A 16,718-nucleotide genomic window follows, 5' to 3' on the forward strand; every position below is an offset into this window, starting at 1 on the left:
GTATACAATAATTACTTTTCCTTCTCTGTGTGCTGGCCTGGGAGGTGACATCTTTCAGAATAAATCCTTTCAGCAAACAAGTCTGGGTGGCAGCTCCTTCTTGCTTCTTGTCCAATACATGGAGGGTTGGTAATCAGTGATTAGGTGCACGAATTGCTCTGTCAAAGAGGAGTGTGTGATTGTGCAGAGGTGAAATGCTTTGGATATGAGTAATGCAAAACCTTTTCCCAGGTCACACACTGATTCCCTCCTAGGCCCTGAAAAGTTTGTTTTCCTCATTTTCTCTTCATTTTTCACTGAGTACCCTGCCCCGTCGAGTTCCAGCCAGGACCAAGAGTGCTAAGCTTTGGCTCTCGGGGCCTTGATGAAGTGTTTTGCCTAATGGCTGTGTTCCTGGGCCTGATTCTTCACAGTTGTGTATGTGAAGCTGAGATCACCAGCTGCATTTTTTTCTTTTTTTTTTTAAGGGTCAAGAAGGGTTTATATCCTTAATTATTTATTTTTATAATAGAAATAATACAGCCTCCAGTGAAAAATTTAAACAGAAAAAGGACTGTATGGAGCGAGGGGACAAGGCCCCTGTCTCTCCTCTCCCAGCTCAGCCCCTTTGAGTCCTCAGAAACAGTGTTGTTTCAGAACCAGATTACCTATGTTCCAATCTCAGCATTCGTTAGCTTGTATGGCCTTGAACAAGTTGCCTAACCTTTGTGTGCCTCCGTTTTCTCATCTATAAAATGGGTGTTTTCATCCATTTAGTGTTGCTATAATAGAATACCTGAGGTTGCATAATTTATAAAGAAAAGGGGTTTATTTGACTTACGATTCTGGGGGTTGGCAAGTTCAAGATTGGGCAGCTGTACCTGGTGAGGGCCTCAAGCTGCTTCCACTCATGGTGGAAAGTGGAAGGGGAGTCAACATGTGCAGAGATCACATGGGGAGAGAGGAAGTCAACTCTTTTAACAACTCACACTCTTGGAAACTAATCCATTCCTGAGAAAGTGAGAATTCACTGACTCTCATGGGAAGGCATTAATCTATTCATGACCCAAACCCTCCTACTAGGCCTTACCTCCCGACACTGCCACACTGGAGATCAAATTTCAACACGAGTTGTGGCAGGGACAAACCACATCCAAACCATAGCAATGGAAAAATAATAGTGTTCACCTTACAGAGTTTTGTGGGGATTAAATGAGTTAATACTTATAAAGTGGCACAGAGAAAGCACTTCATAGATATTAGTCAGGAATATTATTAACAGTGTGTTTTATATCCTTCTAGACTAATGGTTCTTAACCTTGACTGCATATTGAAATCACCTGGGGAGCTTTAAACTTCTTGGTGCCTAGACCCTGCTCTCAGCAATTCTGATTTTATTGGTCTGGAGAGCAGCTTAGGCATCAGGATTTTTAAAGGCTTCTCAGAGCATTACAATATGCATCCAGGGGTGGAAACCATTGTGCTGCATATTTTCCGTGTGTATCAGTTAGGATAAGCAAGGGTATGCTGCAGTAACAAACATCCCCAAAATCTCATCTACTTCTCATTTATGATACATGTCCATTGTGGTCAGCTGTATCTCTGATCCACATCATCTTTATTCTGGAACCCAGGCCAACAGAATATGTGTGGGCGTTGGTGAACATAGCTGCCTTCCAGGCTAACAGAATAAATATCCAGAATATTTACAGCCTTGTGAAGTGAGAAAAGAGAGTGCATGGGGAAGTGTGTACTGGCTCCTAAAACTTCTAAAAACTTCTGACCAAAAATGAAATATAACTTTTGCCCACATATCACTGGCCAAAGCAAGTTGCATGGTCCAGTTTCTAAGTAACATGCATATGTGCTCCTTCTGGTAGCCCATAAAAGAAGTATGTTTTTTCAGTTTTAGGTATGATCTCTTGCTTCGCAAAATACAAGAATTGAGCTCTCCTTTCTCACCCTTGACCCCATCACACATAGGCAAACGTTCTCTTCATGTCCTCCCAGTATTAATCAATCATAACCTGAATTAAACAGGGTGGATATGTGTCAGGGCCTGGATAGTAAATGTTTTAGGCTTTGTAGGACACACAGTCTGCTCACCTCTGACTTTGTAGTACAAGAGGAACTTTAGACAATACAGCGATTCTTTTTTTAATGTAAAAACCATTCTTAACTCATTAGTCATACAAAAACAAGCAGCAGGCCAGGTTTGGCGAGGGGGCTGCAGTTTGCCAACCCCTGCTACATATCATCCTTTTGCAGGGAGAAGCACCTCAGGGAGGGACCCGCAGTATGGGTGAACAGCAGTGCAGTCTATCACACTATGTATACAGAAAGGAGGCACTTTCATTGCACAGTTGTGCAAATTCATATGTTATATCGTGTTGCAGCTTGCTTTGGTTACTTAGTACTGTATCTCTTGATGACAGTTTCATATCAGTAACTCCAGAATGACTTCATTTGTATAATGGCTGCCTAGTTTTCCCGCCTATGAATGTACCGTAGTGCCTTTGTGTTTGTGTGTTTTTATCGTTAACCCTCTATTGTTGGATAACAGGGATTTTTTTTAAATATCAAGAGGAGTAAGGCAGTGTGCATAGAGAGATTGTTGGAAAGAGAGACTCAACATCTCAACTCTCCCAGTAGTTTATACTGAAATCTTCCAGACCTCCCTGATAACAAAAATGTGTTGGAGGGAAGCCCTGAAAGCATGCATTTTCCAGGAGGCCCTTTTTTATTACAGCCATGTCATATCTGTGATAAGTGTCCTTGCAATGCTGAACACTGTTGCAATCCCAGGGTCATTTTCCAGGAGATTTAAATACTGGAGAGGGTAAAAAGAAATGGCGAAAAACTAGAAGTGAGATCCTGAAAGCTGTATGACGTGATTATCACACCGGCCTCACACAGAGACACATTTTAGGCCACGCGTGAGCCAAGCAGATGAAAAGCAAAACTGCTTTTCAGCCGTGGGATGGGACCAAAAGAGTGGCTGAGATTCCTCAGGCTCCCCTCGCATGTGATTTTCCCCTTCTCTGCCTCGCAGGACACCACGACATCCGTGCGCATCGGCCTCATGATGGAAGAGATGATCTTCAACCTTGCAGATACACATCTGTTCTTCAATGACCTGGAGGTTTGTGGTTGCTGATTTCATTTAATATTTGCCATGTTTAATCACCTGCATCTAGTTTATGGGAAGAAGGATGCTGCCTTTCCTTTCTTTTTTTTTTTTTTTTTTTTTCTTTTTCTTTTAGAAGCTTGAAACTTTTGCTAACAACCCCCAGAAAGGCCCAAATCTGTGGCCGGTGATGGTTGATTGGAAACACACTTAGCTCAATTATCTCCCTAGCTTTCCTGTGCAGTTAACGGGCTCTTCTCTGTTCCAGCGATGATGTCCACTGGCAGTTTTACTAATCCAATAAAGGCTATATAGTTTCTTCCTCCTGAAATTTGCTATTTAATAAGTTTATTAAGGCAAATTAGTACAGATCCTCCCGGGTCAGTAATAATTAGCAGTGGCCCAGGATGGAAGCTTTTAAAAACAATTTACATTCCCCTGAATGCATGTTTTACAAAGAGAAAGAATGAGAGTAAGCAGAGGGAATATGCTTATTTAAAGTATCTGCTCCTGAGCCCGTAAGCAAGATCCAAGGGAGGTAGGGAAAAAAGCGGGAGAGTAGCTTCAAAAATACACTGAATTTATTTGTTTATACCCAGCCTATGTCAGAAAGGATTTCGAATGGGAAACATATTTAAAATAGAACTAGTAACACAAAGGCAAAGGGAAGCAAAGCTATGTCATGAATAAGGGTAAGACGTTGTACAAAAAAAAAATCCAGGCTCAGGCTAACTATTGCAATCAAGTTGAGAATGTATCACTTCCTGGTAGCCAGAGTAAAGAGGGGGATACAATGAGTTACTTCCCTCTAATGAAAGAGCAAGCAACTTTCTCCAATGTGAAGGAGGGCTTTTGGCTGATAAAAGGATCAGTATGGGAATCTTCTGGTTTTGTAAATTATGTTCACCTTATTGGTTCAACAGATTGAAAAATAAAGGCAACCTAAAATAAAACTGTATACAAAAGAACAATTCTATTTCTCTTAGTGGGAATATTTTTTCCTGGAATCTGGAATATCCCTGGGGACTAAACTGTGAAGTAGAAATATATAGGTTACGGATTTCAAATCCATCCTGGCTAGCCCAAGGCACCACTAATATTTATCATTAGGAAAGCATACAGATTTTTCTTTCTAGTCTGCAGGCTAGAGTTCCAGAGAGAGGAATCCTTGCTGAAATAATCAAAGTTGTGTTTTGTCCAATCTACGTAAGCCTCTTGGGCCTCAGTCTTCACATCTATAAAATGGAATTGGTATTCTCTGCCCAACATGTTTTAAAGAGCAGCACTAGGTAGAAACTTGAGGAAGAAAGAGAGCTTTGGGGCAATGGAGAATAAATACCATTGGCTTCAAGGCCTGGGACTGTCTCTTTATTCAGAAGCAAAGCGCAGACTCGCTTCATGATGACATCTGTGGCTCGAAGAACACAAAAGAGAGAGAGAGGAAAAAAAAAAAAAAAACTATGGCCGTTGAATTCATTGAGTATTTATGGAGCCTAATGCAGCAAAGACTCAGCCGATTGCAAAGATCAAAACCCAACTCGCTTTAACCGAAAGTGGAAATTATTGGCCCTTGTAGTTGAAAAGTCCAGTGATTTCATTCTTACTTATTGCCCCCACTTCTGTGAGAACAGGGACCATTCTGTCTGATGGACCCTGAATCCCCAGGGCCAGGCAGTAAACAACCAAGCAAATCCATAAACAAGACCATTTATGATAATAAAAAGTATATGAAGAAAATAAAATAATCAGATGTGAGAGCAAGTGACATGGGATGGAGGAGGATGCGGGGCGGGGGGCAGCATTCTTGAGGGGGCCGGTCCAGGGAAGGCCTCTTAAGGCAGTAACACTTGAAGTAAAAGATGACAAGCAGCTGGCCAGATGGAGATCGGGGGCAGGGGGGCGGGGACAGCAAGTGCAAAGGTCCTGAGTGAGAGCAAGCATGAAGCCCCCTGGGATCAGAGAGAAGGCATGGGGGCCGTAGTGCAGGAGTAAAGCTATGGGGGCGGCCAGGGTAGATGAGCCTGGGGCAGGAGATATCACAGCAATCAAAGCTCGTTCTAAGTGCCGTGGACACCCCTGGGGCAAGCTGGTGTTCAGCAGGAAAAGCCACATGGTCTGGGTTATGTGTTAAAAAGACCTGTCTGGCTGCTGCACGGAGAATGGGCAGTCAGAGGGGAAATGTAGGCTGGGCACGATGGCTCATACCTGTAATCCCAGCATTTTGGGAGGCCAAGGAGGGCGGATCACTTGAGGTCAGGAATCTGAGACCAGCCTGGCCAACATGATGAAACCCCGTCTCTACTAAAAATACAAAAATGTTAGCCGGGCGTGGTGGCGGGCACCTGTAATCCCAGCTACTCGGGAGGCTGAGGCAGGAGAATTACTAAAACCCTGGAGGCAGAGGTTGCAGTGAGCCGAGATCGTGCCACTGCACTCCAGCCTGGGTGACAGAGCGAGACTCTATCTTAAAAAAAAAAGAGAGAGAGAAGAAAAGAAATGTGGAGGGAGGGAGACCAGCCAAGAGGCTGCTGCAATAGTCCAAGCAGGAGAAGAAAATAGATTGGATCCAAGTGGTAGGAAGACGTGGACTTGAGGGTGAGGTGAAGCCAACGGGACTTGCTAATAAACTGGATGTAGAGGTTGGGGGAGAAAGAGGGGGCAATGACTCCTGGGCTGGATCTGACCGGGACGTGTTGTCCTTCACTGAGATGTGGGCAGAACAGAGGAGGTGTTGGGTATGCAGTGGAGGATCCCATCCCCCTGTCTGGGGTACATGGGGTTTGATATATCTGAGACACCCTGGAGAAGATGCCAGATCGGCTGGCAGATATATGAGGTTGAACCTCCACTGCAGTAGCAACACCAGGCATGGAATAGGTGCTTTGTGGATCTTGGTTGAACCTGCGGCTCAGAGCCAGGTATTTTGTGGGATTTGTGTGTATTTCGAGCTGATGTCTTCAGAGTCTTGCCCCACTCTGCTGTTTCTCTCTGGCCCCTGAAGTCGAAGTTGCACCTCTGGAAGGAGGATCTTAATTACCAGCTGGAGCTACTTAGGGAAGCCAGTTTGTTTTTATTTTCTAAATTTATTTCAAAAATGTCCCCAGTGCCAGAAGCCCCCAGGGCACCTCAGCCGAATTGAAACCATGTTATACCATGATGAAGTTAAAATTCACACAAGTGAAAACATATTGTTTGTTGGTGCAAGGCAGTCTCTGTCAAAATCTAAAGCACTGCCTTCTGCAGCTGCCCAGGGAAGCCGTGTAGACCAGGGAGAGGCATGCTCAAGGCCCGGCAAAGCCAGAAGCCTTTGTTCTCTGAGCCTGTAGGGAGTTCCTTCCCGTCCAGCAGCTCTTTATGAAGAGCTTACCATTTGCCAGGCCCTAATGGAAGTGCTGTGGATTCAGCAGCAAACCAAACACAGCAAGATGCATGCCCACAAGGCATTGACCTTCCAGTTCAGGAGGCTGACCATAAACAATGGAATGCAAAGTCTAATGTCAGAGCAAAGTGCTCTGAAGAGACACCAAGAGAGTCAGGGAGGAGGCTGTCACCAGGGCTTTTGTTTTGTGGTTTTTGACTTTTTTTTTTTTTTTTTTTTTTTGAGATAGTCTCACCCAGGCTGGAGGTGCAGTGGTGCAATCTTGTCTTACTGCAACCTCTGCCTCCTGGGTTCAAGCGATTATCCTGCCTCAGCCTCCCAAGTAGTTGAGGTTACAGGCACACGCCACCACATCCAGCTAACTTTTGTATTTTTAGTAGAGACAGGGCTTCACCTTGTTGGGCAGGGTGGTCTCGAACTCCTGACCTCAAGTGATCTGCCCTCCTCAACCTCCCAAAGTGCTGGGATTACAGGTGTGAGTCACCACACCTAGGCTCCTCTGACTTTTGAGCAAAGACCTGAAGGAGGTGGAGGAGGATACCATGCCGACATCTGGGTGAAGAGTGTTCCAGATAGAGAGAAGCACTGTGCAAAGGCCAAGGCATGATTAGAGTCGGTGGGCTCCAGAAACTGGGAGGAAACTAGCAAGACAGAAGCAGAGGGAACAGAAAGAATTGCGGTGGGCAATGAGGGTGACACCTTTGGGCCATTGTAAAGCTTTGGGTAACAGCCAAGGGCGACAAAAGTCATTGGAGGGTTTGGAACAACATGATGTGACTTTGGTTCAGAAGCTGCCTCTGGCTGCCTGGTGGAGAACAGACTCCAGGGGACAGGGATTGAAGCAGGTGTCTGCATTAAATCAGCAACTTCCAGACTCCCAGAGGAAAGAATCTGTGGGGTGTAAAGAATGGTCCAGGATTGGCCTGGTGCAGTGGCTCACACCTGTAATCCTAACACTTTGGAAGGTCGAAGCAGGTGGATCACTTGAGGTCAGGAGTTTGAGACCAGACTGGCCAACATGGTGAAACCCCCTCTTTACTAAGAATACAAAAATTGGCCAGGTGTGGTAGTAGGCGCCTGTAATCCTAGCTACCCAAGAGGCTGGGTCAGGAGAATCACTGGAACCCAGGAGGCGGAGGCTGCAGTGAGCACAGATCGCCCCACTGCACTCCAGCCTGGGCAACAGAGCGAGACTGTGTCTCAAAAAAAAAAAAAAAAAAAGAATGGTCCGGGACACAGAAGGTGCCACATGTAGCTGTATCTTAGGATATTCTGCATGCATGTCCCAAGTTGAGGACAAAAAAGCCTTCTAATCAGTTCCGTCTGCCGTTGAATCCTGGCTCCACCATCTCCTAACCTGGGCAAGTCTCTCCATCCCTCTGAGCCTCAGTTTGCTCATCTATTAAGTGGGTGGAAGAAAAGCCCCCACCATATAGGGTTATAAGGATGGAGCTATGTGAAAGCAGTCAGCACAAAGCCAGGCATACCTGCCCAATATGTGGGCCTTTCCACCAGGGGGCTACCTGTGTCCCTGGGGATATGCAAGGGGAGTTCTATGGTACCAGGGCAAATTGTTGAATTGCTACATAATTATTTTACTGCGAATTAGAAAACTATAACTAGCTTGCCGACCCCTGATTTTACAATCATTTTATAAAAGTATAGGCAACACAGAAATATGACAAAGATGATGACAGTCATGAGCAGACCAGGCCTGGGTCCCAGCCAACTGCTTCAGCTTGGGCATAAATACCGACAGCTCCCTCCCCTGCTCCCTGCCGCCTTGCCTTTGTGCAAGAGCTGCTGATTTTGCAGCTTTTATTTTGCAGGGCAGGTGAACCCTCCTCTGAAATGTCACCTGGGTAAGGGTGGAAGTTCAGTTAAAATTCAAGCACCTGCTCAAGATCTGTCGCAGCTGTCCTCCGGCCCCACTCTACTGCGCTCACTCTGAAAGCCGTTCGTGGGAAGCCCCCAAGCCCCCCTTCCCAGGGATGTGCCACTGCCGAGTCAGAGCTGGACCTAGGTCTGTGGCCTCTGTCCCAGCCAAGCGGGGACCCCTTAGGTTTTGACTTCTGGGCTCGGATGCAGCCAGGAGGAGATACTGTTCAGCCCTGCCCTGTGAGAAGAAGAGAATGGGGAGGCCTGGCAGCCGACACTGTGCTACTGCACTCCAGCCTGGGCGATAGAGGGAGACTCAATCTCCAAAAAAAAAAAAGTATTATTTATGTTTTGAGATGTCACAACTTTAATTTAAAATACATTTAAAACCTAGATTCATGTTGAATGGCTGAAATGTTATGGGCAGTGTGATTAAAGATGATTCCAAATTTCAGCAGGGGGACATTTAGCTCAGGCATGAAAAAGAAGTTAACAAGCAAAGGTAACTATAAACAACAAAGGCACCATAAATAGATATAAAGCCAGAATAAAAGGGATCTAAAGTAGACAGAGAAGGTAGGCTGACTCTCTGGTTACAGATTTTCATTATCAGCTCATCACACCACCGAAACACTCTGGCAATTTGCTATCCACATCCATGGCGTTTGGTAGCCCTGAAGATTGTAACAACCCCCATCCTCTTGGTTAAAATGGCAGGTGTGCTGACAAGAACTGTCTTGGGTACCCCCTGCCTGCTGGGCATCACATTCTTCTTGGTATATTTTAAAAGAACACAAGTTTGGGCCAGGCAATGGCTCATGCCTGTAATCCCAGCACTTTGGGAGGCTAAGACGGTGAATCATTTGTAGTCAGGAGTTCAAGACCAGCCTTGCCAACATGGCAAAACCCCATCTCTACTAAAAATAAAAATAAAAAAAAAAAAAATCAGCTGAGCAGAGTGACGTGCACCTGTAATCTCAGTTACTTGGGAGGCTGAGGCAGCAGAATTGCTTGAAACCAGGAGGCAGAGGTTGCAGTGAGCCAAGATTACACCACTGCAGTCCAGACTGGGCAACAGAGCAAGACTCCATCTCAAAATACATACATACACACACACACACACACACACACACACACACACATAAGATTTGCAGGCAAGATGCAGCAGGATCGAGGAGGGGGTCCTTCCTTGCTCTCCCTTGCCTTAGCGGGCAATCTGCCAGTGTCAGGGTGTCCTCTGGAAGCCAGGAGGTGTGCCTGGGTGAGGTGCTATCCCTGAAGAAGATGTCCAGGGGCTGGCATGGTGAGGGTAGTAGTAAGAGGGAGGCAAACAGTTTGGCCCCAGGAGGAGGTGGCTGGGGGAGGAAGCCCAGAGAGTAGAATTAATGTATCTGGCCAGGGAGTCAGTGGTCGCACAGCAGCGGCTGACGTTGGTGGCAGCTAGCGTCATCCTGCCTTGCCTGAGTTTCTGCTGCATTCTCTGGTCCTGGCCCCGACTGCTTTTCTTCACTCCCCTTGCCATTACCTCTGTGGTCCAAGTCACTATCATCTTTCTCCCGGACGCCGTCACAGCCTTCTCACTGTCTCCCTGCTGTCTATGAATTAGGATACAAGCTCATCAAAATAACGAGGCTTAAGTAAAACACAAATCTGTGGCCGGGCGCGGTGGCTCAAGCCTGTAATCCCAGCACTTTGGGAGGCCGAGACGGGCGGATCACGAGGTCAGGAGATCGAGACCATCCTGGCTAACATGGTGAAACCCCGTCTCTACTAAAAAAAAAAATACAAAAAGCTAGCCGGGCGAGGTGGCGGGCGTCTGTAGTCCCAGCTACTCGGGAGGCTGAGGCAGGAGAATGGCGTAAACCCGGAAGGCGGAGCGTGAAGTGAGCTGAGATCCGGCCACTGCACTCCACCCGGGCGACAGAGCGAGACTCCGTCTCAAAAAAAAAAAAAAAAAAAAACACAAATCTGTTTCTCTCTCATGAGAAAATCTGAAATGTGAACAATCTAGGGCCAGAAAGGCAGCTCTTCCATGCCTGAAGCCCAGGCACAGCGGCTTCCTTTCCCCCTATCCCCCAAAGACAGGGTCTTACTCTGTCACCTCTGTCACTCAAGCTGGAGTGCAATGGCATAATCATGGTTCACTGCAGCCTCGACCTTCCGGGCTCAAGCCATCCTCCCACGTCAGCCTCCTGAGTAGCTGGGGCTATAGGCAGGCGTCACCATGTTCTGCTAATATTTTTATTTTCTGTAGAGATGGAGTCTCCTATGTTACCCAGGCTGGTCTCAAACTCATAGTCTCAAGGAATCCTCCTGCCTTGAGCTCCCAAAGTGCTGGGATTACAAGCATGAGCCAACGATTCCAGGCACATTCCAGGCAGCAGGGGAAAGAAGGAGGCAGAGACAGAAAAGGGCACCACCCAGTGGTTGCACTTATGTCTTCTGCTCACACCCCATTGGCCTTAACGGAGTCACTTGGCCACACCTTCCTGCAAGGGAACCTGGGAAATGTAGTCTTTATTCTGGGCAGTCACGTGCCAATAAAAACTGCTACTATAGATAAAGAGGGGAAGTGAAGTGGGTATTGAGGGTCAGCTGGCAGTCTCAGCCTGACACCTCTCCTCAGTTCTCATCACAGTAGCCAGAGGAGTGAAAAGGAAAGCTGAACATGTCACCCTCTGCTTAACACTCTTCAGTAGGCTGGGCACAGTGGTTCACGCCTGTAATCCCAGCACTTTGGAAGGTCGAAGCGGGTGTATCTCTTGAGGTCAGGAGTTCGAGACCAGCCTGGCCAACATGGCAAAACCCTGTCTCTACTAAAAATACAAAAACTAGCAGGGCATGGTGGTGGGCGGCTGTAATCCCAGCTACTCGGGAGGCTAAGGCAGGAGAATCTCTTGAAACCAGGAGGCAGAGGTTGCAGTGAGGCAAGATTACGCCTCTGCACTCCAGCCTGGGCAACAGAGCGAGACTCCATCTCAAAAAAAAAAAAAAAGCTATTCAGTGAACTTTAATGGACTGGCACCACCTGCTTCTCCAGACTTTTTCTCCTACTCTTTTCATCATTTACTCCACTCCAGATCCAATGGGCTTTTTTAAAATTCCTTGAACATCCATGCTCCCCACTACCTTAAGATTCTGCCCACTCCATGCCCTCTGTCTGGAACACACTTCCCCACCATTCTCCCCTCCTCTTGTTCTCAAGGTCCAAGACCTCACCAGTTCCTATGCACCTCTTAAATCTCTGAACCAGTGCCACGTCCTTAGGGAAGTCTTACCTGATCCCCCTCAAAAGGTTAGATTCCGCCATCATATGCTCCCAGGATGCCTCATGCTTATACAGTACATTTTGCACTCTTTGTAACCATTTCATTAATTATTTGAAATATGTGAATTCTGTGTTCCCCACCAGCTGTGTGTTCCAGGAGGGCAGAGAACATGTCCACTGTGTTCACTGCTATAACTGGCACGTAGTAGGTGATCAGTAAATTGTTGATTCTTGACTGTTGATGATCTTGCCCTATGACCCCATCCATGGTAACAACTGCCTTCTGGAATTTCTAACTTTCAGGAAACTGACTTTGTTTATGTGCCTTTGACTTTATTAGAAATTAAGTAGGTTAACGTGGTCCACACAAAACAGGATGTATTTCTCTTATCTGTAGAACTCTAGAGGTTAGCAGTCCAGGGACCTCTTCTGATGAAGAACTCAGATTCCTGCCAGCTTGCACCTTCACCAACCCTCAAGTGTCTTGCCCTCATGATCCAAGATAGTGACATTTCAGTTCCAGGTATCAGAATGGAGGAAGGGGCAAAGAGGAACTGCCTTTTCCCTTTCAGACAGCACCTGGAGGTTCTCAAAGACTTTCCCAGAAGCACCACACAATACTTGCACTTACATCCCACTGGCCAGCAAGGGAGGCTGGGAATTGTAGTCTTCATTCTAGGCAGTCATGCCTTACTAAAAATTCCATCACTTTGGAAGTAGGAAGAACAGGTACTGGATGAAAAACTAGCAATCTGCCACAGCACTTAATTCTCAACTCCTATCTTACAGACCTCAATTTCCAGTTACTGCATTTTCTTCTCCTCAAATCCTGGTCTCTGGTTCTGCAGCCTCAGCCGGGTGCCTGGACCCTGGCCCATTCTCCTCATTTGCTAGATCCTCTAGTCTGACATGTTTGCCCTGGATTATTCCTCCACACTGTACACATACCTCCTACCACCTGTATTGTGAATCAGCAGCCCTGCTCCTTAACAGCGTCATCTGTGCGTTGGGAGGACAGGGGAGTGCACCATTGTTTTTTCTCAAAGAGTGGGCATTCTCAATGTTCTCATCCGCATTAGTGTCAGTGTGTTTAACTAGAGCAGCGTTCCCACCTGAGGGCAGCCCCATCCCCTGGAGAGATAGGGGGGCACATTAGAAACTAGGGGTGGGTCCAGGCCTGGTGGCTCACGCCTGTAATCCCAGCACTTTGGGAGGCTGAGGTGGGCAGATCACTTGAGGTCAGGGGTTCGAAACCAGCCTGGCCAACATGGTGAAACCCCGTCTCTACTAAAAATACAAAAATTGGACAGGTGTGATAGCGGGTGTCTGTAATCCCAGCTACTCAGGAGGCTGAGGCAGGAGAATCGCTTGAACCTGGGAGGCAGAGTTTGCAGTGAGCCGAGATCACGCCACTGCACTCCAGCCTGGGTGATGGAGCAAGACTCTGTCTCAAAAAAAAAAGAAAAGAAAGAAAAGAAAGAAAGAAACTGGGGGTGGGCGGGAGGCAGAAGTTGCATTGAGCCAACATTGCACCATTTCACTTCAGCCTGGGTGACAGAGTTGACACTCTGTCTCAGAAAAAAAAAGCAAAAAAGAAATTGGGGGTTAGGGTAGTTGGTTGTCACATGAAGGGAGAGAACTGTTCGCTTTCAGAGGCAGAGCCAGCAATACCACTCAAACCAATATGCTGGACAGTCTTGTACGAAGTGGAATCGTCCCACCCAAATGCCCACCACACTGAGTCCCTGAGAGATGTCAGCCGGCTAAGCAGTATTTATGGACGCCTTGTGCACAGCACACTCCAGGTGCCATGTGGTTTGCTCTTAATTAAAATACAAAACAAACAAAACAAAAAACCACTTTGTTAAATGTATTGATTTTCTTACTCGTGTTTTTGTGGAAAAATGACCAGTACATCAAACCAGTGATGTCATAGGTAATGATGCTTAGGATGAAGCATAGGTTTGCGCAGGAGCATCAGTGTAAAGATAAATGAGGAGGCCAAGCGCAGTGGCTCATGCCTGTAATCCCAGCACTTTGGGAGGCTGAGGCAGGAGGATCACTTGAGCCCAGGAGTTTGAGACCAGCCTGGGCAACATGACGAAACTCCGTATCTTCAAAAAATACAAAAAAACAAAAACAAAAATTAGCCAGGCATGGTGATGAGTGCCTAGTCCCAGCTACTCAGGAGGCTGAGGTAGAGGATCGATTGAGCCTGGGAGGTTGAAGCTGCAGTGAGCTAGCTGTGATCACGCCATTGCACTCCAGCCTGGGCGACAGAGCAAGAGTCTATGTCACAAAAGAAAAAAAAAAAAAAAAACCTGAGAAGTTAGTGAAAGAGGGGACTCCTCTATGGCTAAATCCATGAAGGTGCGACGTGAAGGAGCGCTGCTCCACCCGAGTGAGTGCCATCCACTGAGAGGCCTGGCACCATGGAAGGAGTGGGATGCTATTTGGGGTCAGAGGACCTAAGTTCCAATTCTGACCCCAATTCTTCTGAGCTCTCAGACCTTGAGGGAGGTATTTAACTTGGCCGACTTCCCACTTCTTCCTCTGATCCAAATCTCAATAATAACTGACATTTACTGAGCACTCACTACATACCAGGCACCGTTCTAGTTGGCTTGTATGTTTTACTTCAAATAATCCTATTACTACCCCCATTATACTAGTCTGCTCAGTCTGTCATAATAAAATACCATGGAGCGGGTGGCTTACATGACAGAAATTTCCTTTCTCACAGTTCTGCAGGCTGGAAGTCCATGATCCAGGTGCTGGCAAAGTTGGTTTCTGGTGAGGGTCCTCTTCTTGGCTTGCAGATGGCTGCCTTCTTGCTGCGTCTTCACTCGGCCTTTCCTCACTGCATGTACATGGAGAGAGAGCCAGAGAGAAACAGCTATCTAGTGTCTCCTCTAACAAGGACACCAATTCCATTGGGTTAGGACCCCACCCTGTGACCTCACTTAACCTTAATTACTTCCTTAGAGGCCCTACCTCCAAATACAGCCACATAGGGAGGTTAGATTTTCAACATACGAATTTTGGGAGGAGACACAAATGTTCAGTTCATAGCACCCATTTTACAAATGGGGAAACTGAAGCAGAGAGCGGCTAAATGAACAGCCCAAGTCACATAGTTGGCAGTGGCAATATTCAGACACAGGTGGCCTGGCTCCAGAGACCCTGCCCTTATCCATGGTGCTGTGCTGCCTCTGCCAGGGACAGTGATGTACGTCTGGTTTGAGAAAAAGGATTCCCAGTAAGAATCTAGGAGCTTGTGCAGTGCCGCAGACAGTGGACTCAAAGGAAGAAAAGAAAGCGCAAGGGAGGCTGAAGTCACTGAGAAGTGTGGTGGTGGAAAGCCAAGATCTGACACCAAGAGGAGGAGAAAGTCCCAGTGTTTATAGAGAAGACAGATATTTTTCATCTCTTTGGGTTTTTCTGATTTTGCTTTTGTTTATTTTGTTGTGTGTGTGTGTGTGTGTGTGTGTGTATTGAGATGGAGTCTCGCTGTATCTCTCAGGCTGGAGTGCAGTGCTGCGATCTCAGCTCACTGCAATCTCCATCTCCCAGGTTCAAGCGATTCTCATGCCTCAGCCCCCCGAGTAGCTGGGACCACCAGCTGATAGCTCCTAAAGCCACCACACCCGGCTAATTTTTGTATTTTTAGTAGAGACAGGGTTTCACCATGTTGGCCAAGCTGGTCTCAACGTCCCGACCTCAAGTGATCCATCCACTTCAGCCTCCCAAAGTGCTGGGATTACAGGCGTGAGCCACCGCGCCTGGCCAAGATTTTTCGTGTCTTTGTAAGATGAAAAATCAAATTCTTAGATTCCTCCGCTACGAGAGTGCACAGCATCTTATGCAAAGTAAAACTCGCACAAACAATGACAAGCAACCGCACAAACACGGCAGCATCCTTCCCTCCCCACTGAGGGGATGCATCGCCTGGAGGTGATCAAAGCAATGTGCAAGGGATCTGAATGCACTTCCAGAAAGGACATGGCCTGCATGGACAAGGGGTGATGACCTGGTTGGAGCTGAGTCAGGGCATGTGTGGGAGTAACAAGCACAATCCTGATGGAAGCTACTGTGTCCTGCATGCGACTCTGTGCCTGGCAGGGACTGAAGGGCTTGTCTGCACCCATTCATTACCCCTTACAACCACAGAAGGCAGGTACTGTTACGCATCCCCATGTTAGAGATGGGAAAACTGAGGCACAGACAGGTTCACTTGCCCAACAGCTGACACATATCAAGCTCTTCTTTTGCACCAGGCGTTGCACATGAATCATCTCACTGCATCCTCACAGCAGCCCTGCAAAGGAGATGGTTTTTTAAATCTCCATTTTAGAGATGAGGAAACTGAGGTCCAGAAAGGTCCCTTTCCCAGGATCACACAGCTAGTAAGAAGAATGTGGAGATTTGATCCCAGGCTAAGCTGGCTTCTCTGCTAGGATGTTTATCTTTCATGGAGAATAGAGTTTGAGATGAACTAGGAAGTGGAGAACATGGATCAACTGAATGGATGGAAGAAAAGAGTCTTTCAGGGAGCCAGGTGTGGTGGCTCATTCCTGTAATCCCAGCACTTTGGGAGGCTGAGGTGGGCAGATCACTTGAGGTCAGAAGTTCAAGACCAGCCCAGCCAACGTGGCAAAATCCCGTCTCTACTAAAAAAAACACACACGCACACACACAGAAATATTAGCTGGGCATGGTGGTGCATGCCTGTCATCCCAGCTACTCAGGAGGCTAAGGCAGGAGAATTGCCTGAGCCTGGGAGACAGAGGTTGCAGTGAGCCAAGATAGCACCACTGCACTCCAGCCTGGACAACAGAGCAAGACTCCATCTCAAAAAACAAAAAAATAAGGAAAGAGCCTTTCAGGAGAAACAAGGTGACCCTAAAGATCTTTAGCAAAAGGTATCCCTAGCCCGATGCAGGAATGGCCAGGCATTCGGGCAGGCTGGAAGGGGAACGTTTCAAGATGCAGCCAGGGCTTTAGGAAAGACCATGCCGGAGAGGCTCAGAAGTTGCTGAAATTAGGGCAGCCATGGCTGCTTGCCTGACACGTGGGCCTGGTTGCTA

At 47.0% G+C, this 16,718-nt stretch overlaps 1 protein-coding gene across 3 annotated transcripts in view; it reads left to right on the top strand.

Moving 5' to 3' along the window:
* The window catches only part of EYA2 (EYA transcriptional coactivator and phosphatase 2), a 299,299-nt gene that overhangs the window by 249,475 nt on the left and 33,106 nt on the right, over positions 1 to 16,718 (top strand). For all 3 annotated transcript variants that reach the window (XM_033186638.1, XM_033186636.1, XM_033186637.1), the window contains one exon: positions 3,032 to 3,121. In XM_033186638.1, the coding sequence (XP_033042529.1) occupies positions 3,032 to 3,121 (90 nt within the window). The remainder of the gene's footprint in view (positions 1 to 3,031; positions 3,122 to 16,718) is intronic.

This window comes from Trachypithecus francoisi, unplaced genomic scaffold (genome assembly GCF_009764315.1).
Source record: "Trachypithecus francoisi isolate TF-2019V2 unplaced genomic scaffold, Tfra_2.0 Lachesis_group21, whole genome shotgun sequence".
NCBI classification, from domain to species: Eukaryota; Metazoa; Chordata; class Mammalia; order Primates; family Cercopithecidae; genus Trachypithecus; species Trachypithecus francoisi.